Source organism: Neltuma alba, unplaced genomic scaffold (genome assembly GCF_004799145.2).
Source record: "Neltuma alba isolate B1F8T4 unplaced genomic scaffold, ASM479914v2 tig00006419_pilon, whole genome shotgun sequence".
NCBI classification, from domain to species: Eukaryota; Viridiplantae; Streptophyta; class Magnoliopsida; order Fabales; family Fabaceae; genus Neltuma; species Neltuma alba.
The window spans coordinates 115699-138876 of NW_021634459.1; the positions used below are offsets into that span (position 1 = coordinate 115699).

The following is a 23178-nucleotide window of genomic DNA, read 5'->3' on the forward strand; positions in this document are numbered from 1 at the left end:
TATATGTTCTATATGAATCTGGTACGTGGTATGGATTTTGGGATAAAACAGTTCCCACAGTCTTTCACAATTGTAAAGGTTTTAATAAATGAAAACCGTGATTGAAAATTTATGTTTTCACGATATATTCGCTTTTATGAGTGACTTGTATTCTTTGATGCCTGATGGCCATCAAAAAATATTACCACTTCCAAGAGAATCTTTTCGTTTACTTTAAGATTAGATTCTTATTTTAGATGCATAACTTTTTTCTCAATTCAGCTCCTACATATTCTGTTCATTGCATAGAACCTGAGAAATACATCTTTTTATTGATTTGTACTAAATAACTTGATCTGTTATAAACTTTGATGTATTGATTGGCTCATGAACCTCTTACGTATTCATATTGAACTTTTTTTTTTCTCCAACTGAGTGTTCATACTGAACTTGAACACCCAATTAATTAATCCAATGATGCTTTTGCGTAATTAATACAATGGTACAACTTAACAATATTTGGATAAATATTCATCATAAGGATTTGGCTTATGATTTGTGTGTATAAATACATGCTTTTATATCGAGTTTTAATAACCCCTAAATTGTTTCCAAGAGTAGATAATATCGTGGTATCTCCTAATAAAAAGTACTTGGGAAAAAATTTGAAAATCAATAAAATCAATTACCCTGCGTAAAATTATTTTATCACAAATTAACTGAAAAAAACTTGGTATTATGAATGTAAATGCTAAATAGAACCTTGCACACAGTGACACTGGTCATGTACAGAGTACAATAATATTAAATTTACTTATAATTGTGAGACTTTCAATCAAGAATTTGAGATGAGATAATATATAGATGGTAGTTATGAATAAAATTAAGAATATATTGAAGTCAAATGTTGAACCTAAATTCTAAAATCACATGCGGGGGAATATTAAAAAGTGTTTGTGTCTTTTCCACGAGACTTCTGGGAGACTCGGATCATCAAGTCCAATTTTGTTTTGGGCTTTTGCCCGTATGGTGGGTGCATCAATCCGACACACCATGTTTTTTTAATATTATTTTAGCAGCCGTCCAAGTTAATTTAACACAAACTAATGTCTTATTTAATTTTTATTGAATATTAGTGTTGATTTATAAATAAGTAGAATGAAGAATAATAGCATTCCTCCAGTCCTAAATATAAAACTCCTTTTGTGATATAAAATCCTAAATATAAGACCATTTTTATAAGACTTTATACCACAAAAGGAATCTTATATTTAGGACCGGAGTAGTAGTTTGAGAACTATCAACTTATAACCTAAAAAATGATGATCCAAATAATATGTAAAAAAGAATGAGGAATAAAAGTCAGATATAACCTGAGTTTGACAATAAAAAGATCAATGGGTAATAAAACTCTGAAAAATAGGGAAAAAAAAAAAGTCCCCAAATTTGAACATTCTAATTCCAAAGAATAAGCATATACTTGCATGCATGCATTATTACTTGAATGCATCCTGATTTGAATTTTAATGACGGCAATATATCATTATTTAATGAATTTTCCTAACCTGGAAATTATTGCTTTCTTGGGCTTTTAATTTGAAGATGCTATATAGATTGATTAATTTGAATTACTTAGAAATATAGTGGAAAAAATGGTAGTGAGATTAAGATGTCTTTTGCCTTGGACGAAAATAATGTTGTCTTTTATTGTATGGAAAGATTAAGGGCTAATTACATGAATTAATATGTAAATGGATATTTAATTAATGCAGATGGTAAAGGGGTAAAATAATTATGTCGTTAATCAATTAGACAATGACACTATATCTACTCCATCTAGATGGCATCTTAATTATATATACCCCTTTGTCGTCACTTGAAATATTTCATCATTATCTCATTTTGTGGTTTTGCCTTCCCCTCTTCAATAGACAAGAAACCATTAGTGTATATAATAAAAAAGAATATTATAGGAAAGAAACCATTAGTATATATATTCAGGATTGTGACCAAATCAAAATTTTTAAATGAGCAACGGAGAGAATACTGTTTTATATAAGTTTGTACTTCAACTGCTTTTTCTTTGCATCATTCTTTCATCACACAGTGTGTCATTGAATTAAATTATTACGTAGACCAATTATGAAACTATGACAAATATTTTCTAATCCTGAAAAACTATACACGCAAGTATATATGTCATTGTGACCCACACAAGTTACACATTTTTTTTAATGTTATCGCTTTAAATTTTACAATAAATTTATATTATAATAGCACATAAAAAATCATTAGTCAGACTAGGTTAAAGATTTTGGATTTTGAATTTAGCTATATATATACACACACACATGATAAACTATCCTCGAAAAGAAAAGATAAGTAATAGGAAAAATCAGTACAAATAATTCTCTATCAAAAATTTTATTGATGAGAATAACTTGATAAACTTTTACGCACAAAAAAGTATTGGTATTCCATAAATTCTGCATACATAAAATATTAATATTCTTAATTTAGGTGGTTCGGTTTTTCTCACCGATCGATAAACTTTGTAAGGAGGATTTGTTACTAATGTCAGCTAGACAAGATGAACAATTTGGAATATGAACATTACGTGTGCCACATATTTATATCTACTTTTCAAAAAGGTTACGTGGGGTTAATGATTGATGAGCTGGGTTAATCTAAGAGCCACCACAAACACGGTCAAGCTCAGAATTGCAAGGACCCATAAAATAAAGTACTCAGCAAAATCAAAAAAGGTTCATACATACATATATTAGCGTATATATAATTATATATTAACACGTATAGACCCACACAGAGAGCATAGTGGATGTGGGGTTGTAAAATGAAAAGGATATATCCTAAGGGGAGGCTTTGAAGATTCCCACATTGTGAAAATACTGTCTGAATAATTATCAAAGTTATCAAAGTACTATTGTTTTGCAGTATATATCTGGCTTTACATCAATCGAGGAACATGAAAAGTAATAATATTTATTATGGTCTTCAATTATTCTTTCAATCATCACAATTTTATTTTCATCCTTATCTCCCATCATATCCATCACTTTCCTCTTTAGAACGGTATGAATAAATTTATTTATGTTTTCTCTTTTTGGCCACCAATTTCATCTGTCACACAGGGTGAAATACTTAAGGGACACCTATGCCTTGAACTGAATTAAAAATAATAAAAAGAAACTGAAGCTTGCCCCTCTTCCATACTAGAGAGGAAAACTTTGAAAAATTCTCAAAGAACATAATATCTGGGACTTACCAACTCTCAAAAATTACTAGTTGTGGGATTGGTAGGACAAGTGTGATATTACCTCCTGTTATTATATAAGATATTGTTTAATTTTATTTTGGTTCTAAATATAAAATCTCAATCCATTTGTTCTCTCATATTTATATAATTTTTTTTTTCAATATAATCCTTCTAATAATTATAGTTTAAGCCAATACACTTGATTAGTAAGGATATTTTAGAAAAAATAACACCTATTTATTACAAATAATTAACTTAATTTATTTTCTTAATCTCGTCAAATTAGTCAACTAGCTCTTGTAATTAGGATCGGAAGTAATATCATGGATGTGAATAATGAGAAAAACAAAAAAAAGGGTGAAGTAAACTAAAAAAAAAAAAAAGACAGAAGAGTAATGATGGGAAGAATCTAAAAAAACAGCATGAAGCTGTGAAAAAGCGCAAGAGTGAGAGGAATTAGGATAAGAGCGAAGAGGGAAGATCCTCAGAAACACTGCTACTGTAGTGGTGGATTGTAGAATTATTATCGCAGAAAAGGAGGAAGAAGGAGAAGAAGGAGGTCTACTTTCGATGACAATAGCCACACGTTCACGTGACGTCATCTCATAAATAATAAATAATTAAAATAAATAAAACTGCCACCTTCTATTTATTGCTTCTAGATACATTACGCCCTTTCATTCCCCAGTGTTCCCAATTATTGAAATATCCACTCTCCCACGCACATCATTCCAACCATCTTTTTCAAACCAACATTCAAACCCATTTTTATATATACATTTACACAAACACGCACCTTCCCACACAACAACCATCTAGTACTCCTTCTGGTTTTCTCATGAACATGTCATGGACCAAGTTTTGAACATCACTAACACTCTCCTATTCCTAAATCATATCTGGTTATCAGTTGTATTGATCGAATTTTCAATTATATTCTTTTTCCATTTTTTTGCTGGATTTTAACTATTCAGTTAGTTTTTTTGGCAGAAATTAAAAAAATCATTCAAATAGTTTGAAACAACCATACAGTTAAATTCATCCAAATGCCACCATCTTACTAACTATTTCTCAACCTGTATATCATGCTTTACCAAAATGCTTGTTTCCCTTCACTTGAAATAATCATCTTTACATTTTACAAGACAAAACTATTTTTGTATATTTAATACAGAACTGAATATTTTGACGAATGTTCTTGGGTGATACTCATTGTTTTTGTGAAACACTCCACAAACATTCTTTTTTTTTAAAAAAAAAAAAAAGTCAAAGGCATACAACTATCTTGGACAAAATCGAAATACATAACAGCGTGAAGAGTATATAATTTGTACTATTCATGCTGCCAGATAATTAGTGGGGAGAAATATATTCCACTAAAATACATGCACACACGGACCGATCATTCAAAAGCCAACCCGCCACCACAAGCCTCTTTTATATAAATACCTCTCTTTTCTTCCTCGGTTCTGCAATATCATCCAAAGACCATCTCATAGCTTCAGCGTTTTCCTCGTATACCTCGCAGCTTCCATGGAACACTCTCCATCTCTCACTCCCAAGCCACCTACGGTGGTCATGATTCCCAGCCCAGGCATGGGCCATCTCATTCCCATGATAGAATTCGCCAAACGACTCGTCGTTCACGGCCTCGCCGTCGCCTTCGTCATCCCCCTGGACGGCCCTCCCTCCAAGCCCCAGAAAACCGTCTTCCGCGGCCTTCCGTCTTCCATCACCCACACCTTTCTTCCTCCTGTCTCCCTCCCCGACCTCCCGGACGGTACCAAGATCGAAACGATCATCTCCCTCGTCGTTGTCCGCTCCCTCCCTTCTCTCCGCGACGCCTTCCGCTCGCTCTCTGCAGCTCATCGCCTCACCGCGGCCACCGTCGACCTCTTTGGCACCGACGCATTCGAAGTCGCCCGAGAATTCGGTGTCTCTCCTTTTCTCTTCTTCCCATCTACCACCATGGCCCTGTCCTTGTTCCTCCACCTTCCTAAATTAGACGAAGCGGTTCAATGCGAGTACAGGGAGCTCGATGAACCGGTGAGAATCCCCGGGTGCATCCCCGTTCACGGAAGAGATCTCCTGGACCCGGTTCAGGACAGGAAGAACGATGCCTACAAATGGCTCCTCCACCACAGCAAAAGGTACCACCTGGCGGAGGGGATCATAGAAAACAGCTTCACGGAGCTCGAACCGGGGGCCATAAAGACCCTCCAAAAGAACGAACCGGGTTCCCATAGGCCTCCGCTTTACCCAATCGGACCGCTGGTGAACATGGGCAATGCTCAGAGTCAAATCGAGGGGTGCGACTGTCTGAAATGGCTAGACGAGCAGCCACACGGCAGCGTCCTATTCGTCTCCTTCGGCAGCGGTGGGACCCTCTCGACGGCTCAAATCAACGAGCTCGCCCTGGGGCTAGAAATGAGCGAGCAGAGGTTCTTGTGGGTAGTGAGAAGCCCCAACGACGCAACCACAAACGCGAATTTCTTCAACGCGGAGAGCCAAACAGACCCTTGCGGCTTCCTGCCCAAAGGGTTCGTGGGAAGAACCAAAGGGCGAGGCTTCGTGGTGCCGTCGTGGGCCCCCCAGGCACAAGTCCTCGGACACGGCTCCACCGGTGGGTTCTTGACCCACTGTGGCTGGAACTCCATCTTGGAAAGCGTGGTGAACGGCGTGCCGCTGGTGGCTTGGCCTCTGTACGCAGAACAGAGGATGAACGCGGTGATGGTGACGCAGGACGTGAAAGTGGCGCTGAGGCCTAAGGCCAGCGAGAGTGGGTTGGTGGAGAGGCACGAGATCGCCAGAGTGGTGAAGGATTTGATGGAAGGCGAAGAAGGCAAGAAGCTTCGTTACAGAATGAAGGATCTGAAGGAAGCTGCAGATAAGACTCTTTCCGGGAATGGAAGCTCCACTAGGTACATCGCAGAGCTAGCCACCATGTGGAAGAACAAATAAATGAAACTGTAGAATTGGTAAATTATATCCACCTATACTAGTTCTTCATGGTTAATTTAGCTCATCAAGGCCAAACAGGGTCCTAGTAATCTTTTTATCAGCAACTTCAATTACTTTATGTTGTACATTATCACATCACATGTGATGTTAATTTCTGCTATACATATATGCCTAAAAAACTTTGATATGGCTTTAAGAATAAGATCCATGATTTTGTGCGTGTGTTTGTTTTTTCGTAGCAATATGGTAGCATATAGTTTGGGTGTCGGAAGTAGATTTTGTGTTGGTACACGTCCGATGATGGTTTAATTTGTTTGACAGGGCAGATGAGAGAGACACGGAAAATGAAAGTAGGTGAGAACATGTATTTTCATCATTCTATTAAGACACTTTAACTGTGTTCTACAGAAATTGAGAGAAAAAAAATCTTAAATTTGATTTTTTTTATTTTAACTCTATTTTGTAATAAATATATTATATATCAAATGTTTTATTCCTATAAATAATAGCTGAATATGGGGGGAAAAGAATAATGATTAAAGGGCACAATTACATGTTCACGTGAAAAGTTTAATGATATGACTTTTTTTTAATTTCCTGATTAATTATATGATTTAAAAAAAAGCGCATTTTTCATCTTATAAATAAAATAAGAGCAGTACAAAATAAGTGGAGGAGTGAGGAATGTAGGCTAGTTAAATGGTAATGGAGGGAGGTGGACCCTATGAAGAGAAAGTTTGAAAGGTGGTGGGAACTTTGATCTTTTGGGTGGCGAGCTCTGGACATTTTGCATTACTTCATTTATGACATGTCCTCAAATAATTCAAGCGGGGTTCATTAAATACACGAGGAAAAAAAGAAAGAAAGTGAAAACCATAATAATTACTATTAAACATGGGATCATTAATCTCTTCAACTGCTCTTGTTTTGTTTCTTCTTCGAAGAGTGCTCGTTAACTAAACTTCCATTTACACATAGTACATCATTACAGCAGGAAATTAACTCACATTCTGGCATTTTGCTTTGATCATTTCTTTATTTGCACTGTTTGTCGTTTTTAATTATATAAAGTTTATGTCTCTAATCCTATTAGTATATTAACTACTTCCAATATATTTTACCGGAATCAAAATACCTTAAACCTATTAATTTTATCTTAATATATGCATTTCTTAAATAATAGTGCACAGAATAATAAATTAGGAATAAAACTGTATAGTCATATAATAAATTTAAAGTGATATGTATTGGGGATAAAAAAAAAACTTTCTTTGCCTTTTTTTGGTGAATGACAATTTATTTCGATAGGACCAGGTGAGTAATTTTGAAATCTACGAATACTAAAAAAGTAGTTAATTGGTGCCTCTTTTTTTCTTTTTAATTATACCCATATTAAATGCAATGATTTACGCTGTTTCAAAGCTTTGTTATTATAGTTTAATCATCTATTAGAGCTTGGCAAAAAAAAAAATCATGCATTAGAGATATATTTGAAAGCATGTTCTAATTCTTTCTAAAATTGCAAAATGGAGTATCTTATGAATGAACACCAGATCTCTCAAAACTGGGTCTCCTACAAAAAATGGAAGGAGCATTACTTTTAACATAATAATTTAATTGTGGTTAAGATGCAACACGAATTCCCATAAAAGAGGATTCGTTTGTTGTAGTGTTCTAAAAACTTGGCTTTCCCAAAAACAGAGAAAAATTAGACGTGAGAGGGGTTGAATTTTCTTGCCTTTCTGTTCGAATCCTATGTGAGTCAGAGCATTACACTTAATTTTGATAGATTTATTAATTATGTTCATTTTACATTAAAATGTTGGCCAAGCAAGTTATTTTTACATAAAAAAAATATTTGTAAGCGCCATATTATTTATTAAAACGTAATAGTTTAAATGTAATAAAATATTATCAAGGATCGAAGGGCGTAATAATATATAAGTATTTAGTGTTCCGAATTTTATAAAATATTATAATGCCCCAGCACGTTTTGCCCAATCAAGTGAGAAAATAATAATTAAGGAACATACGGAAATAAGAGGGAAAATAGGGAGAGAAAAAAAGGAGGTTATGGAATCTAGAGTTCTTATATTTGTTAACACTAACATGCACGCATACACACACAGAGTCATCAAAAGGGACAACGTCGAAATTTTTTGTGGTCTTTTCATAATGCAATAGAATTACCTGTAAGTGCAATTCATAGGTGGATCACACCATTAATGAATCACGATCATAATCAACTAATTAACAAGATAATTATATATCATTGGTTGACCTAGTTGTCATTTGATTCACGCCAAACAAATCAATATAGAGGTATTCATATAAGGTGTCCCCCCCCCCTTTTTCTTTTTCCCTTTGTTTTTTATTTCAAAAGCTATCAAAGAGTTCTAAGTTTAAATGATTTTTATTTAGCAGCTAGAATTTTTGTTGAAGAAGAGGCGTCCCATATTTGAGAGAAGTTCAGCTCAAAGATGTTAAGGAATATTATTTCAGTAATTTTAAAAATCAAAATTTGATGAATAATCACCATTAATTATTATTTTTGGATTTTTCCAAAATAGTCAAATTTTTTTCTGTAAAATCACAAATTTACATGCCTGCAAAAAATACAAATATAAATACTTTTTGTGACTTAAAAAAAGATTAGCTATATGTTAAGATATTATATATGATAATAATTTTGAAAAGCATTGGGGTGATTAATTTAATAATTTCTCAGAAATTTCATTTTTAAAGTTGTTAGGTCTTTAAATATCAATTTTATGGAGCTTATTAATTAGTTATTTAATTGAAAGTTCCCCAGATTGATTTGTTGCTGTTGAGCATCTCTCCTAGAATATCCAGGGAAGACAGGTTGTTTAAAGGCCATTTTAATTGTTACAATCGCCCAACAACTATAGTTCAAGTTCGCCAATTTCTTTGACAAATGAGAACCAAATTACAACCTCTTACTTTGGTTTTAATGACTTAAATAACATAAAATTACTCTTTTATATCATAATACGATGTATATAATGTCCTCATCTTGAATTTAACCCTGGCCACGTACGCATTCTTCAAACCAAATCGAACAAACCCACCATTAATCTCTTGTTTGGGTTTGAAGGGAATCGTCTGCATAGAAGAACTATTTATATTTTAAAAAAATACTACCTCCGGTCTTTAATATGAGATATTGTTTAGCTTTTATTTTAGTCTTAAATATAAGATCTCAATCCACTTTATCTCTTATATTTATGTATTTTTTTCAAGATAGTTTTTCTAATAATGGTAGTTCTAGCTAATACACTTGATTAGCAAAGATATTTTAGAAAAAACATCTATTTATAACAAATAACTAACTTAACTTATTTTCTTAATCTCTTCAAATTAATCAACTAGCTCTTATAATTGGGACGGGAGGTAGTATTACTTTTCATCCAACATTGTTCTTCCCCAAAAATAAAAAACCCGGATGAATGTAAATTTTTGTTAAATGAAATTAATTTTTCATTTATTTATTTTAATTAAATTCTTTAGCATCGGCTGAAAATTTAAATTGGGTTTAGCTGACACCCCATGACTCCCTCTTACGACAAAAGACAAATCAATTGATAAACTCTTCTCGCTTTTCTTATTAAGTATTTTTAACAAAATTGTACCGATTTGTGAAAACAGTTAGAAATATTAAAAAAATCTTACTCGTTCTTAAAAAATTAATATAAATCTCCAAAACCATCCTTCGTTAAATTCAATTTCTATTCTAAACATAATTTACTTATTATTAATATTATTTTGCTTGTTTGAAGCAGCTTAATATAAATATTTTTATATGATTTGAGACAAAAATCTGTTTATATATTTATTTTGTATTTTATAAATAATGATTAAAATAACTATTGTACACAAATCCTTGGTTATTTTCGCTTTTGTATTCTTTGGTTGGATGTAATTTCCGTATATCATGAAAGGTAATTACACGCACGAGGGGTTGAAAGGTCATGCTTGCATAAGCATAGATGTCACCTTACCCACGAGGGGGAATGGGGTATTTTCCATCTTATCTGTCTTGGATTTTTTTTTTTTTTTGACCAAGTATCTATCTTGGAATTTGAAAATGCTTTTATTATTATTATTATTGTTATTATATTTTGAATAGCTGCTGTACAAGTTACAACAACTCTGTGCTGTGCTCTGACATACGAGTACTCCTTTTTTATTTATTTATAATATATTTATATTTTTTCTTTGGTCACCAAAACGGCAAAACGAATAATAATAATAATAATAATAATAATAATAAGTAAGAGAATGTTTGGATAATAAGTATATAAAAAAAAATTTTGTCTTGATTTGTAGAGAGATAATTTTACAAAAGACTTTTTGGGGCTTTCAAATAACCCCTAAAAAATAGAGTACTACTATTGTTTTTTTTTCTTTTTAAAACTTTGTTCACTTGAAAGATTACTGACGCACCACCGTTGTCGTTGTTATTTGTCATCTAGGGGGAGAAATTTTGATCTTTTTATTTGTCAGTTGTGTCTTTTTTGATATTTTACTTTTGATTCTTTTCTACTTAATTATAATATAAATAAATAGATAAGTGAGGAAAATATAATAATCTTTAATACTTTTGTTAACAAGAGCATCTATAAAAAATTTCATATATTTAATGTTCTCACTGATATATAATAATCACCGGAGTGGTAAGTTGTCTTTCATGGCATACACCACGTGCCCAGCCCCTCCCTTTACAATGGCCTTTCCATATATCCCACTTTATTACACTGCCTAATTAGTAATTACGCAGATAGTTTTAATTAGGATAATAGCATTCGGAGTTTCTTGTTAACAAATTATTCACACTTTACAATTGGGTCCCTATTTCAAAAACATGATTAATAATTTAATATACTTCTCTGGTTTTATTTGTGAATTAAATTTCTAAATATATTAAATGAGATTTAGTTCTGTATTTTTTTTAATCTGGGAGCTATGAGTAATTTAAGATCAAATTTTCTTGTTTACTTTTTTTGCATGTGTTTGAAATAATTAATTTTAATCCCGAAAAAAGAAATAATTAATTATAGTAATAGAGTAATAGGTATTGATAATAATGGAAGGAGTTATGAAAGCAGGGGACTAAGAATGCTCAAATTTAATTCAACAATAGTAAAAATTAGATAATTAAATAAAAATAAAGTTAATTATTTTAATAATGAGCCTAGGCGTTCCCCCCTCACGGGTGTACTTGTATTTTTTGTGTTTAATCGAGCTTCGTTATTCCTTTTTCCCTTGCGAAGATCTAATTGATGACATGAACATATTTGTGGGGTAATGAACATCTTGGAATTTGAAATTTCACTTTATTCTCATCACTTCAGCTAAGCCAGATAGATTTTGAAAGTATTTGAAAAGAAACCAAATTATGGTTTCAAAAATACTTTTACAATTTATAAAATAAATATGTAAAAAAATTTGTATCGTTTCATAACAAAATACTTTTTAAAAGTACTTTTGAGGGTTGTCAAACACCCTTTCCATTTCATGTCAACTAAAAATAAACATCAAAATTTGAGCCGATGAAAGGTTTAAGAGAGATGATTAAACGGGGAATCATCCACCTGCACACGGTTGGTACTGGTTTGAAATCAGGATTATAAATATTTATAAATTTTTTTTACATATTTATATTATATTTTGTAAATTATAATTAAAATTTTTTTTATAAACTATTCTAGACGCATGGAATAATATTGGAAGAGACAGAGATGGGATTGGGCGGTTAATAAACAGTATTAGGAAATTAAAGTATGGGGGAGGACATCGGATCTGTCACAAGAGGACAAAGGCTGCTTTGATACGTTCTCCGTTTATCACATGTTCTCCTTTGTCCTCTCCTCAAACGCAGCTCTGTGGTCCTCTTTCACAAATGCCCCACTAATCTTATTTTCAAGATCTCCATATGAATCCTTTGAGTTTGACAGCAACTCCTTTTCTTCTTTGAAATAAACTTTTAATTTAGACTTTTCATACAGTAACTTCACATGTGGCAGTACATTTGTACATTTATTTATTTCTCTATCTATTTGGATTAAAAGGTCTCGGCATATATGCATACAATATATATGTGTATGGAGCCTCGAACGATTCCTCCACTTTTCTAATTACTACTAGTACTCTTCTGATCTTTAATATAAGATTAATTATTGAGTTATTTTTGTTCTAAATATAAGACTCATTTCTCATATTTATCAATTTTCTCTAAATTACTCCTATTAACACTCCCTCAACCATAATCAAATAAAAGAGGGAAAGGGATATTAAAAAAGACGATTATAATGTTTTAAGAAAAACGTGTCATATTTCTTATAATTAACTAACTTATCTAACTTCCTTAATCTAATCAAATTAGTTAAATATGTCTTATATTAAGGATTGGAGGAGTATTATTTTTAGTGTCCGTTTTTTTATAAAAAAAAAAGGTTTATTCCGGCAAAAAAAAGGTTAAATATTTAGTCTCTGCTTCATTTCAGTGACACATGGCTCCATAGGCAGCGATGTTCTGGGAAGCATCAATGATTAAAGCTAATGATATTTCAACAAATAATAATGATGCTAGACAATGAATTTAATCGGAGATGAAGTACACCTCAAGAAAATAATTTAAAATATAAAAATTGAAAAAACCAACAAGCCAAAAAAACTACTCCTCTGGTTTTATTTATAAAACATTTTCAGCATATTTAACACAGACCAAGAAAAATTTTAAACTTCATTAACTCTCATTTAAAATTTAATGACTTTCCAAACTTTATCCTTATTTAATATACATTATACCTCATATAAACAAAGTCAATACAAAAATAAATGAGGGTAAAATTGTACATCCATACAAAAAATTTCTCTCATGCCTCATAAATAAGACCGAAAATACTTTCTCTCTCTGTTCTATAAATAGGATCACAGGAGTACTAATTAACATTGTCAATATGTATCAGCAGCGATCTACAACACAGGACTGCACCTGAAATATATATTTTCTTTCTTCTTTTGACCTTTATTTTGTTGCAGAGGTACTCTTTCACCGTACCACCCCCTCTCCACTCTTTTATTATGAGATGTTCTTTTATCAGCAAATATTCCAGTGAGTTAAATTTTGATCAGTTCACTGGCGAGAAAATCTCATATCCAAAAGTTATTCACAGATATTTATTTCGGATACTTGTAATACAGCTCTTATATGGACAAAACTAAAATGCTTGTTCATATAACATATTAGCCGTGACTTTTTAGCCAAATCATTGAAAAATCATTTGGGTTCTTTAATTTTTTGTTTGGTTACGTTATAAGAGGGTGTAAATCCTTAAATGAAATGAATATATATGGTTTTGAATCTTATGGCCCTACAATGTAAGATTTAGGCATCACAATGATTTGGAACGTAACAGCGTCCAGAGGTAAGAACGAGTTGTTGGATTCCTTGAAGAGCCAACAAAGAAAGAATAATGATTCATTGTCCCCCCCCCCCTCTCCTGTTTCTGTCTATTTGTGCATCTTCTAGATCTCCTTTTACTCACGGACTTCCTATCTAATTGATCTCACCCTTTCAATTTATATTATTACTCCCTTCCTTTTCATTTACCTAAACCCTTAGTCTCTCTCTCTCTCTCTCTATCTCATAGACAGTTGTGTTTTCCTTTCTCATCACAACAATTTATATGCAAATGTAATTATGTTTATCAGCATCATCATTCTCTCCTGTAATTTCAAAAGCTCATCGGCCCTCTCTCTCTCTCTCTCTCTCTCTGTCTGCGTGCGCTTTGCCTTTTAAGAACCAACTAACTAATCCATTATTTAACTGAAACCAGAAATTTGGGAATTAGGGCAACTTTTTATAGCCACTAAGGTAGTTTTCCACACAGGGACGTTCTATTTTCCTTGACAATGATTGCTCGCATCTCTCTCTCTCACTACTCACCAACGCCATTCGTACTGAGCTATATTCCTATATATATATATATATATATATATCCACTTTATGTTCCTTCTTTCATGTTGTTGCTCTTCCCAACAACTTTAATTTTGTCAAACAAAAAGTCTTACATATCATTCTAATAGAATTAACACCACTAGTCAGGATAAATATCACGATGCTAAATTTAACGACCGATCGAGGAGCTATTTTCTGAGTAATTAGTGAGCAAGACAGCGAAGGATGATATATATTCCTTCCTATTTCCTCACTAATCAGTCAAGTGAGGGATTGGCCCCAGAAAATACACATTATTGCATGATGACAATGGGCTTTAGTTAATTATGCCACATGCCATCACCACATTAGTTATGGGTCCTACCTAGCTCCTACCTGTAGCTACGTACCTTGTAGGCCTCATGCCACATCATCACCACACCATATGTTCATTTTTTTTGAACGGTCCAGTAGATATTCAGTAGCAGAGCAAGTGGCAGATGTAAGTAGTAATGTGAAAAGTAGTTGTAATTATTAAAGATGATGAAGCGCTGAATCAGAAGGTGGGGGAGATGGCTAAAGATAAGCCATACAGTGTTGAATATATAAAGACAACATGGGAGGCCGAAAAAGTCAAGGCCTGCCAACATTCAATAACAACTCAATTTGAATATAGAATGATAGTCAATTACAAATGGGTCATTGATGATATACATATAGCTTGCAGAATCAACAGCTGGTGATCTCATGAACACAGATTGAACCGGAATATCCAATCCACTATAATTAATTAAGAGAACTCCTATCCGGTGCAAGATTTGTGAAGAACAACAAATCATCATCACCACTCACAGCTCCTTTTCTGCTGATGAGACTCCACACACACACACACACACAGAAAGAAAGAAGTAATACTAGCAATACAAAAAGGGGGGCAAAGGAAAGGAGGCATCGAGGGTGGTTAAAAGAAATAAGAACCAAAAGTAAAAAAGTGAGCCAGGCGGTTAAAAAGAAGGTAGTATTCAAAGCATGAACAGTGGGGTTTCATCATAAGATCATTATCGACAACTTTAACACGTTGGAGTATGGTCAAAGCGTCATTATATATAAAGGTGAAAGCGGCGCACAGTGTAGAATGGAGGAAGACAGCCACGTACGTTTACGTTTATTAGGAGAGTAAATTAACAGTGAACACAATCCCCTTATTACGACAGGTCTGATATATATACTGTTAAAATTCACTTCAATTAGAGTCAAATTAACCTCCACATCTCTTAAACTATTTACTCACGATATCATTACTTTCCATCTTTAACAATAACTGTTTATAATTATTTACAGAACTGCACCAAACAATGTCTTAAAATTTACGTCTGGGACATAATTATCGCTCCATAAATGACTTTGTGCATGTGCCAAGAGCAATCACCATGAATGATATGAATTTTTCGGATGAAGAAGAAGAACAGGTCTTCCAAAAGCTCTATTGGGCCAGAAGCCCATGACCTCCGTATGCTGTGTGTGCACGTATCTGTATGTAGTTGTCATAGTATATCGTAATTGCAGAGTAATAAATACTATTTTACGCATTTAAATTATTACTCCCTTATTTCCAATTCAATCAATTAGTGTTATTTGAAGCAGACAGATAATTCAAAAAAAAAAAGAAGAAGGGGTGTTCTTCAACTTTATCTTATCAATTCAATTATCAACGCTCATCCACTTACTTATCTGGAAATTACTCAACAAAACCTCATTGGTGAAACCGCACAAAATAAACGACTTTATGTATGTCATCATGTTGACCTTCAAAACTAATCATACTCCTTTTGAATCAATATTTCATAATCATATCAATAAACACTTCAAATTAACGAATTCCGTCCCGTCCAGTTTCATATGATTGTAATTATTATTATCACTATTTCGTATCATCATTGTATGTTGCATCATGCTGATCAAGTATTCAGAGGGTACTTTTTAGAAAAAATTAAAGGAAATTCATGTAATTTATTCTAAAAATAAACAGAGTATCTTGGACCAACCATCGCATCATGAACCATTAACCAAAAATATATACATAATATATACACACACACACACACATTAATAGAATCTGAAACATTCGCATATATTTTCTAACTACGTTTCATTTTCTAGTTAAAAATAAAAGAAGGACAATAATTAATACCCGGGCACATCCTCATGTTGATATGTTACTCTCTCATTCTACCTATACATTTTCTAACAGAAAATGCATCTGCAATGTTGCTGTGTGATCCAATAAAATTTCAGGGGCAAAGAGGCAGGCGGGTATAATGTGATAGTGATAATGGGCTTGGGCGTACTTATAATGACAGCCCAACAAAAGCCCAAATGCATACCGGTACCATTGACCCCCGTCTTCTTATCGTAGCCCAAATAATAGGATCAAATTTTGCAGAGCAACATCTTCCCCCCCCCCCCAGCTTCCTTTACAGTCATGGTGATCTTTTAAGTGAGATTTTGATCTTGAGAATCTTGATGAAGATTTTTGTTTTTTGGGGGGGGGGGGGTTGGGAAGAGGTAGAAAAGAAAGAATGTATAGAAAATGCCTTTATTTTACAAATTCCAGCCGTGCTAGAGTTACAAGAAGGCATGACTCGGTTAAAGTTGCAACAGTTACAAATATGACTCAACCACACCGTACAGGAAAACTCTCTCGACCAAGCATCATGTTCACATAGGACAGTTTCACAGTCGTCAATTCATTTTTGGACACGACTCATAATTCCTATGATCTTCTTCCTGGTCAGGATCCACAAATCACCAACTGATTGATTTCTGCAGAAACTTAGCTCGCTCGCTCTCTCTCTCTCTCTCTCTCACACACACACACACACACCGGAACTATAAGAAAACTAGGAAGAGAAAAAATCAAAAGTGCTGAAAGGGAAATTGGATTGAAAATCTTCCTTTTCAAGCAAGACATCCAAATCGACCAAAGGGGAATTGGTGACCGAGGTTGGGGCTGAAACTACGTCAGTCACTTCAGATTCTGAACTTTGCACCTTTTGGCATATTCCTGCACTTCCCATGTGACACGGTGACAGAGAAAACAGGTTCGATTCCGAGGTTGATGGGGAAATGAAATTTGCAGAAAAGTTTTCCAGGAACTGGTTATCAGATGTTGAAGGAAATCCAGTCGATGTTGGGAAAATGTCCTCCATTTTGACTTCAAGTTCTGGCTCAAAATTGAAGAATGTCATTAGGGATGGTTCCATCTTTTCTTCTTCTTCTTCCTCTTCATTTCTTTTACGGTGTTGATTATTATGATGGTTTTCTCCAAAAACCATCTTTTTCTTTGATGCCGCTGCGTGGTTGTTGCAGGTATGTTTTCCTCTGTAGGTCACTTCGAATACTGTTGGATCTTCATCAGACCTTTGAACTTGTTTTGTTGCTTGACAGCCTTGTACAAACCTATGAGTGCATCTGTAGTATCCTCTGCAATACGAAACCATTCTTTGTCTGTCAGACATATACATGAGGGTGATAGTCACACTCACATGGTACGCTTTGCGTAAATATAAGAATATGTATAATTAAAATAGTGCTGCTACTTTTTGTTGTTTTATGATAAGATATGGGGAACAGGACAGCTTATTCTCAGCCTTTTCTCATGCTTTCTTTTAGTAGCTTTCTGGGCTAAAGTGGAAGGCCCAAAAATAAAGAACAGATCGGGGGGAGGGGCTATCTTGTCCTTTACTCTCTTCTCTTATCCCATATGTTCTGAGTTTGGCTGCATTATATATTTGCTCTTTAATGCTTAAAGGTACTTCAGCTGCCAAAACCATCCGTAGGCCACCACCAACCATGATTCCTCACATTCAAGTTCTGCATTTGTTGAGTAAATTTTTGAAGTCTTTACAACTAACTTCTGTAAAAAGGGGTATCATCTAGAAAAGCCGATTCATCATTAGGATGCGATAAGGAAACTCTCTAGTAGTAACCAGTTTTCGACAAGGAGGAAATACGAGATTCTAATGTAAAGAATTTATGCAGAGGGAGAGAAAGTGTGGTTATGATTCTAACCTAGGAAATTTAGCTCCGAGGATATCCTTCTGGCCATATTTTCTCCAACTATATCCATCATCCAAGGAACCCTCAATCCCTGTTCTTGAGCAAACCTTCACTTGTTCTGTCCATCTGGGCATGATCTTCCTGCACATCACATAAAAAAAAACACCTTAAGAATCACAGATTCAAACTCTGCAACACTTCAAATCCAGCACAGTTCAATTTCAAGTGTGTCTACCTTTTCTTGTAGGCATCTCTGCGACCGTCTTCCTGGTCCAAGACATCACATCTCGGGCTCTCACCAGCATTAACGGTGGGATTAGCCTCTCCCACATTTTGTCCACGTGTAAGCATCTTGAGTGCTTTCTCATAAGAACAGAGTATTTTGTCAATCAATAACTCATTCGTCTCATGAGTAGAAGAGGCAATACGGTTACAGAGCAACATTGCCAGCTCCTTCCCTTGGTTCAGCTCTTTCGCCAGACTAACTTGCCCTTCCTCCATGGACACACAAAACATGAACTAAGAGCCACAAGGTTTGAACTTCGAACCAACCTCCCAACTTGAACTGCAAACCAAACCTTGAATTCGAGGCTTAAATAAAACAGAGAGAGGGCGTGAGTGTTCAAAAGGAAGTGATGTTGGGGAATTGCTGAGAACAAGAGGTCTGAAGAAGAGTTTGGTCAGGAACCAAAGTTTGAAAAGTGGATTTAGGCGGAAACCGAGTGGAAAAAAATTGTGTTGGAGAGAATTGGGATGAGGAAGGTGCGATCCTTATGATATAAAGGAAAGGTGAGAGAAAAAGAGATGGGTGTGTGTGAGAGAGTGTGAGAGATGGCTTTGGTGGGGGAAGAAGGCGAGAGGAAGAAGGGCTTATAAGCGATGGAAAAGAGAAGGAAATGAGACAGCGATTGAAAAACCAAAACCGAGTGAATTCAATGTTGTTTCTCGGAATATGGGTCCTACTGTTACTGCTTTTGAAACCTTCATCTCCTTTGAGTTTGAGCTCATTATAAAAGTTTATCTAAACACGGATTCATCAATGTAAAACTTGGACTAATATAGTGAACCGCTCTACCATTATATTATAGATTACTCTTCTGTTGTTTGTCTTAAAACTTATCATTATTTAATACTCCCTCCGTTTCTTATTATAAGAGACAAATAACCGAAGTACGTTGATAAAAAAAACAGTTAAAATTAGTTAAGAACAATTAATGTGTAAAAAGTATAATTTTTTTCCAAAAATGCCCTCATTAATAAAGAGAGAGAGCATGAGAGAGAACAATTAAATTATTAAAAGAAAGAGAAGTGGGAGGGAGGGAGAGTGTGAGTTGGAGATAATAAATATGAATAAAATAGTAAATCAACACAAAAAAAGTAGAGACAACTTGTAAGTGTCTCTTATATATAGGAACATGCTATAAGCATCAAATGTCTCTTATAATAAGGAACGGAGGGAGTATATAGCAATCTGCACAATTTAAATGGATGGCAAAATAATATATTTGTATTAAAAATTTAATGATATGGCTTATAAATAGGATAAAAAAATTTTCTCTCTACCTTATAACTAGAATTAAAAGAGTATATAATAATTAATATCATTGACATATAAAATACTATCTCGGGTTCTTATTACAAAAATTAGTTGACTAATTTAAATAGATTAAAAAAGTTTGTTAAGTTTGTTATTTATAACAAATATGTGTTATCTTTTCTAAAATACACTTGTTAATTATGTATATTGCTTAAAATAACCATTTGATGGAAACTTTAATAAATACAATTACTACAAAAGGCTACATAAAAAAATAAATAAACATGGGAAACAAAATAGATTAGGATCTTATATTTAGAATCAAATTAAATATTAAACTAGCTAGATCTTATATTAAAGACAGGAGAGGGTATATAGTAATGAGCAAAATCTATGATAAGCCCTTTATATTCATTTTACTTCATGTCAATATATATTCTTCTCTGCTCTCTCATTTTTAATGTGTAGATATAGTTTAGACTAAATTTGGATAACCTCTATTCAGTTTTTATCATCGCATATGTAAATAAAAGACATAATAAATTGGTCCAAATTTATTTATTTATTGATTTTTAAATCCAGTTCCTAAGTTATCATATGAAAAGTTTCAAAGACAAATGGGCTATACACAAAAGAACAAAAGTACATAATAAATAGATCAATTCTTAGCAAGTCATCATTTGTTAGAGAGAACAAATTAAATTAAGAGAGTATAAAAGGGGAATGAAGTGGGAGAATGATTCAAAGAAAGAAAGAAAGGACAATGGAAAGGGGCACGTGATATTGAACGATAAAGGGATTAATTAATTAAAGGCAGAGCATCAACGCGGAAGAAACTTTGAATATTCCTCCCTCCTTCCTCTTCCTCTTCCTCCTTACTTTCTCCGTTTTGAATTCTTCCAATAATTAATAATCCCACTAAGCGACACTGAAAGTGACACTACTGGTTGCCGTATCTCTCAATAGTGCTTTTGCAGTTCCAGCTTTTGCTGTTTTTTAACAAGCGACAATTATATACGTATATATGACTAATTTATCATGATTTATAAATACAGTTATATATGGTCAGAACTCAGGATTAATTATGATAACTATATGATGAACTGTGAACTTCTCTTAAAAGATACCTTCACTTGCGTAGCTGATGGGTTACTGCTATTTCCTCCATTGTAGATATAAGGCATTTTTACTTTACGTACGCCCGTTAAGATACTCAAGACTTGAACTATTCTCTTCTGATCTTTAAATGCATGAAGAATGGACCATGTCAATGAAGGGAGGTGAGTAGTTTTAATGTACTCTTGAATAACGGATTTTAGGAGGAAAAAAGATATTAATTATCTTTGAAAATGGATACTTGTTGTTTCTTCTAAATAATCTCATTCATAAATGTACAAAAGAAAAATTGTACTGGTAAAAAAAATTGTAATAATTAAACACCTCAAATAAGAGGCTGTTGTTTCTTACAAAGAGGAATACGAGAACTCTCTTAAAATCTCCTCTTAAAAAGGACCAAAGGGAGTAAAATTTAGATAAATTAGGTTGTAATGCTTTATAAGTCAAGGTCAAATTCATAATTCAAAAAATGATTGTAAATAATAAATAGGAAAATTGGGGAAAAATCTGTAAGAACTTAGATCAGAGTGTCAGTATTCTATCCATACAAAAGGTATCGAATATCTGTACTTTCTATGTGTAAAAGTTAATTATGTATGCCCACTTGCTCCTTAAAAAAGTTAAACCCATGCCCATTTAAGGTTTGTATCGCATACTTACTAATCAGATTACTTTTGGTTGGCGACATGGCATCCTTGTAACCCTTCATTGATGCTAAAAGTAAGAACCCCATCTTTTTATGTAAAAGGAAGCGCATGTGAGTGAGGTCAAAAGTCGGAACTAATTACCAATGCCAAAGTAGGTCTCACAGTTTAAAAAGGGTTTTAACCCCAACAAAATTCTTATTTCTTACCTCAATAATAATGAGATTCCAACCCTTCTTTTTTGGGGTTTCCGCCCCCCGGGGGGGCTGTTCACGTTCTTATGATTTGACTAACTGTTACGTGGGATATAACTTTTGAATCCTTGAGTCTCGACCCAACACTCTAAATTCAATGTACAAACACTATAGCGTTTGCTTTGGATTAGGACATTTATCATGTACTATAAATAATAAGCATCTTTTTTTTTTTATAGTTTGTAACATTAAACTAAATACCAAATTCGGGAGAATAAAAATGGTCAAGATAGGGTATGGTGTTTGCCCGTCAACAGTCCTATTTTATTTGACATCCTTTGGTTTTTTTTTTTTTGGAGAAAACAAGTCAACACACTCTTATATAATTCTATCTTCGATCTAATTATAAAAACTAGTTGATAATCTTAAATATAAGACTCCAATTTATTTTGTTTTAGAAATTTTTAATATGTTTTAAAAAAATATCTCTATTTATTATAAGTATTTCCACCTAATATGTTTTAATATATGACACTCGTCGTAGTGTCAACTTTCTAGTTTGTTCTTCTATTGAAAAATGCGCACATGTGTGTATATATAATTATATATATATAGAAATCCATGCGGGTACCTAAACTGGAATGATTATGAAAAGGCCACTTGTACATAGTTATATTGCCTATGGGGCAGCGCCTCTCTGGAGCAGTTTGGTTTCATTTGTTTGATTCACTAGTTAGCTAGCTAGCTAGCTAGGCTACTTACTTAAATGAATAATACAGCTCCACGCACTATAATATTGTTGGGAAGGTAATCATGAAGCTAGTCTAAGTGTGAAGCAATATAGTATACCCTATGAATTTTAGCATCAATAAGATGTGGAATTTGAGCATGATAGATTAATAAAAATATAAACAAATATAAATGCTGAAATTAAAGAGCTACCCACAGCTTCACAGGATGATTTCCAAGGGACAAACATCAAAAGCTTCTTTTGACCCCAAAAAAAAAAAAAGAACTACTATAAAACTTCATATGGCAAAGCAAATGTGAATCACGTGGAAGATGGGGCTTCAACGAAATCACCATTCTTTGGTGGTGTCAACAACAAAAACAAATTAAAAAGAAAAGCAGTCACCTTTGAATCAATAGCTTTAAATGATATTCAAATGATATGACCGATTTTGGTTACATAAATATGTGGTCTAATTCTTTCAAAATGGAGATAAGCAGAACAAGAATAAGATCATCAACTATTATGTCCACATGACTGATTCCCTTCAACTATAATTTTCAGATCTTGGATCTTCTTTTCATTTTTATCCGATCCCTATCGTTAACTGGAAAAAAAAAAGAGTGGTGGAGATTAAGCATTTTATAAAATTATTTGTTATTTCTCAGTAGTACATGGTTATGAATTATTTAGATCAAATTTTATTAATTTAAATTTATTA

At 33.5% G+C, this 23178-nt stretch overlaps 2 protein-coding genes across 2 annotated transcripts; one reads left to right on the forward strand and one right to left on the reverse strand.

Moving 5' to 3' along the window:
• The first annotated feature begins 4685 nt into the window (after positions 1 to 4685).
• LOC114750355 (hydroquinone glucosyltransferase) lies at positions 4686 to 6439 on the forward strand. Its single transcript, XM_028938929.1, has one exon. It carries the CDS (start codon positions 4790 to 4792, stop codon positions 6215 to 6217), a length of 1428 nt encoding a protein of 475 aa, XP_028794762.1. The 5' UTR covers positions 4686 to 4789; the 3' UTR covers positions 6218 to 6439.
• Positions 6440 to 16759: 10320 nt separating this feature from the next.
• LOC114750320 (probable WRKY transcription factor 46) lies at positions 16760 to 19097 on the reverse strand. Its single transcript, XM_028938884.1, has 3 exons — positions 18472 to 19097; positions 18249 to 18377; positions 16760 to 17660 (listed from the first exon to the last, which is right to left on the reverse strand). Exons 1-3 carry the CDS (start codon positions 18750 to 18752, stop codon positions 17078 to 17080), a joined length of 993 nt encoding a protein of 330 aa, XP_028794717.1. The 5' UTR covers positions 18753 to 19097; the 3' UTR covers positions 16760 to 17077.
• Between the last annotated feature and the right edge of the window lie 4081 nt (positions 19098 to 23178).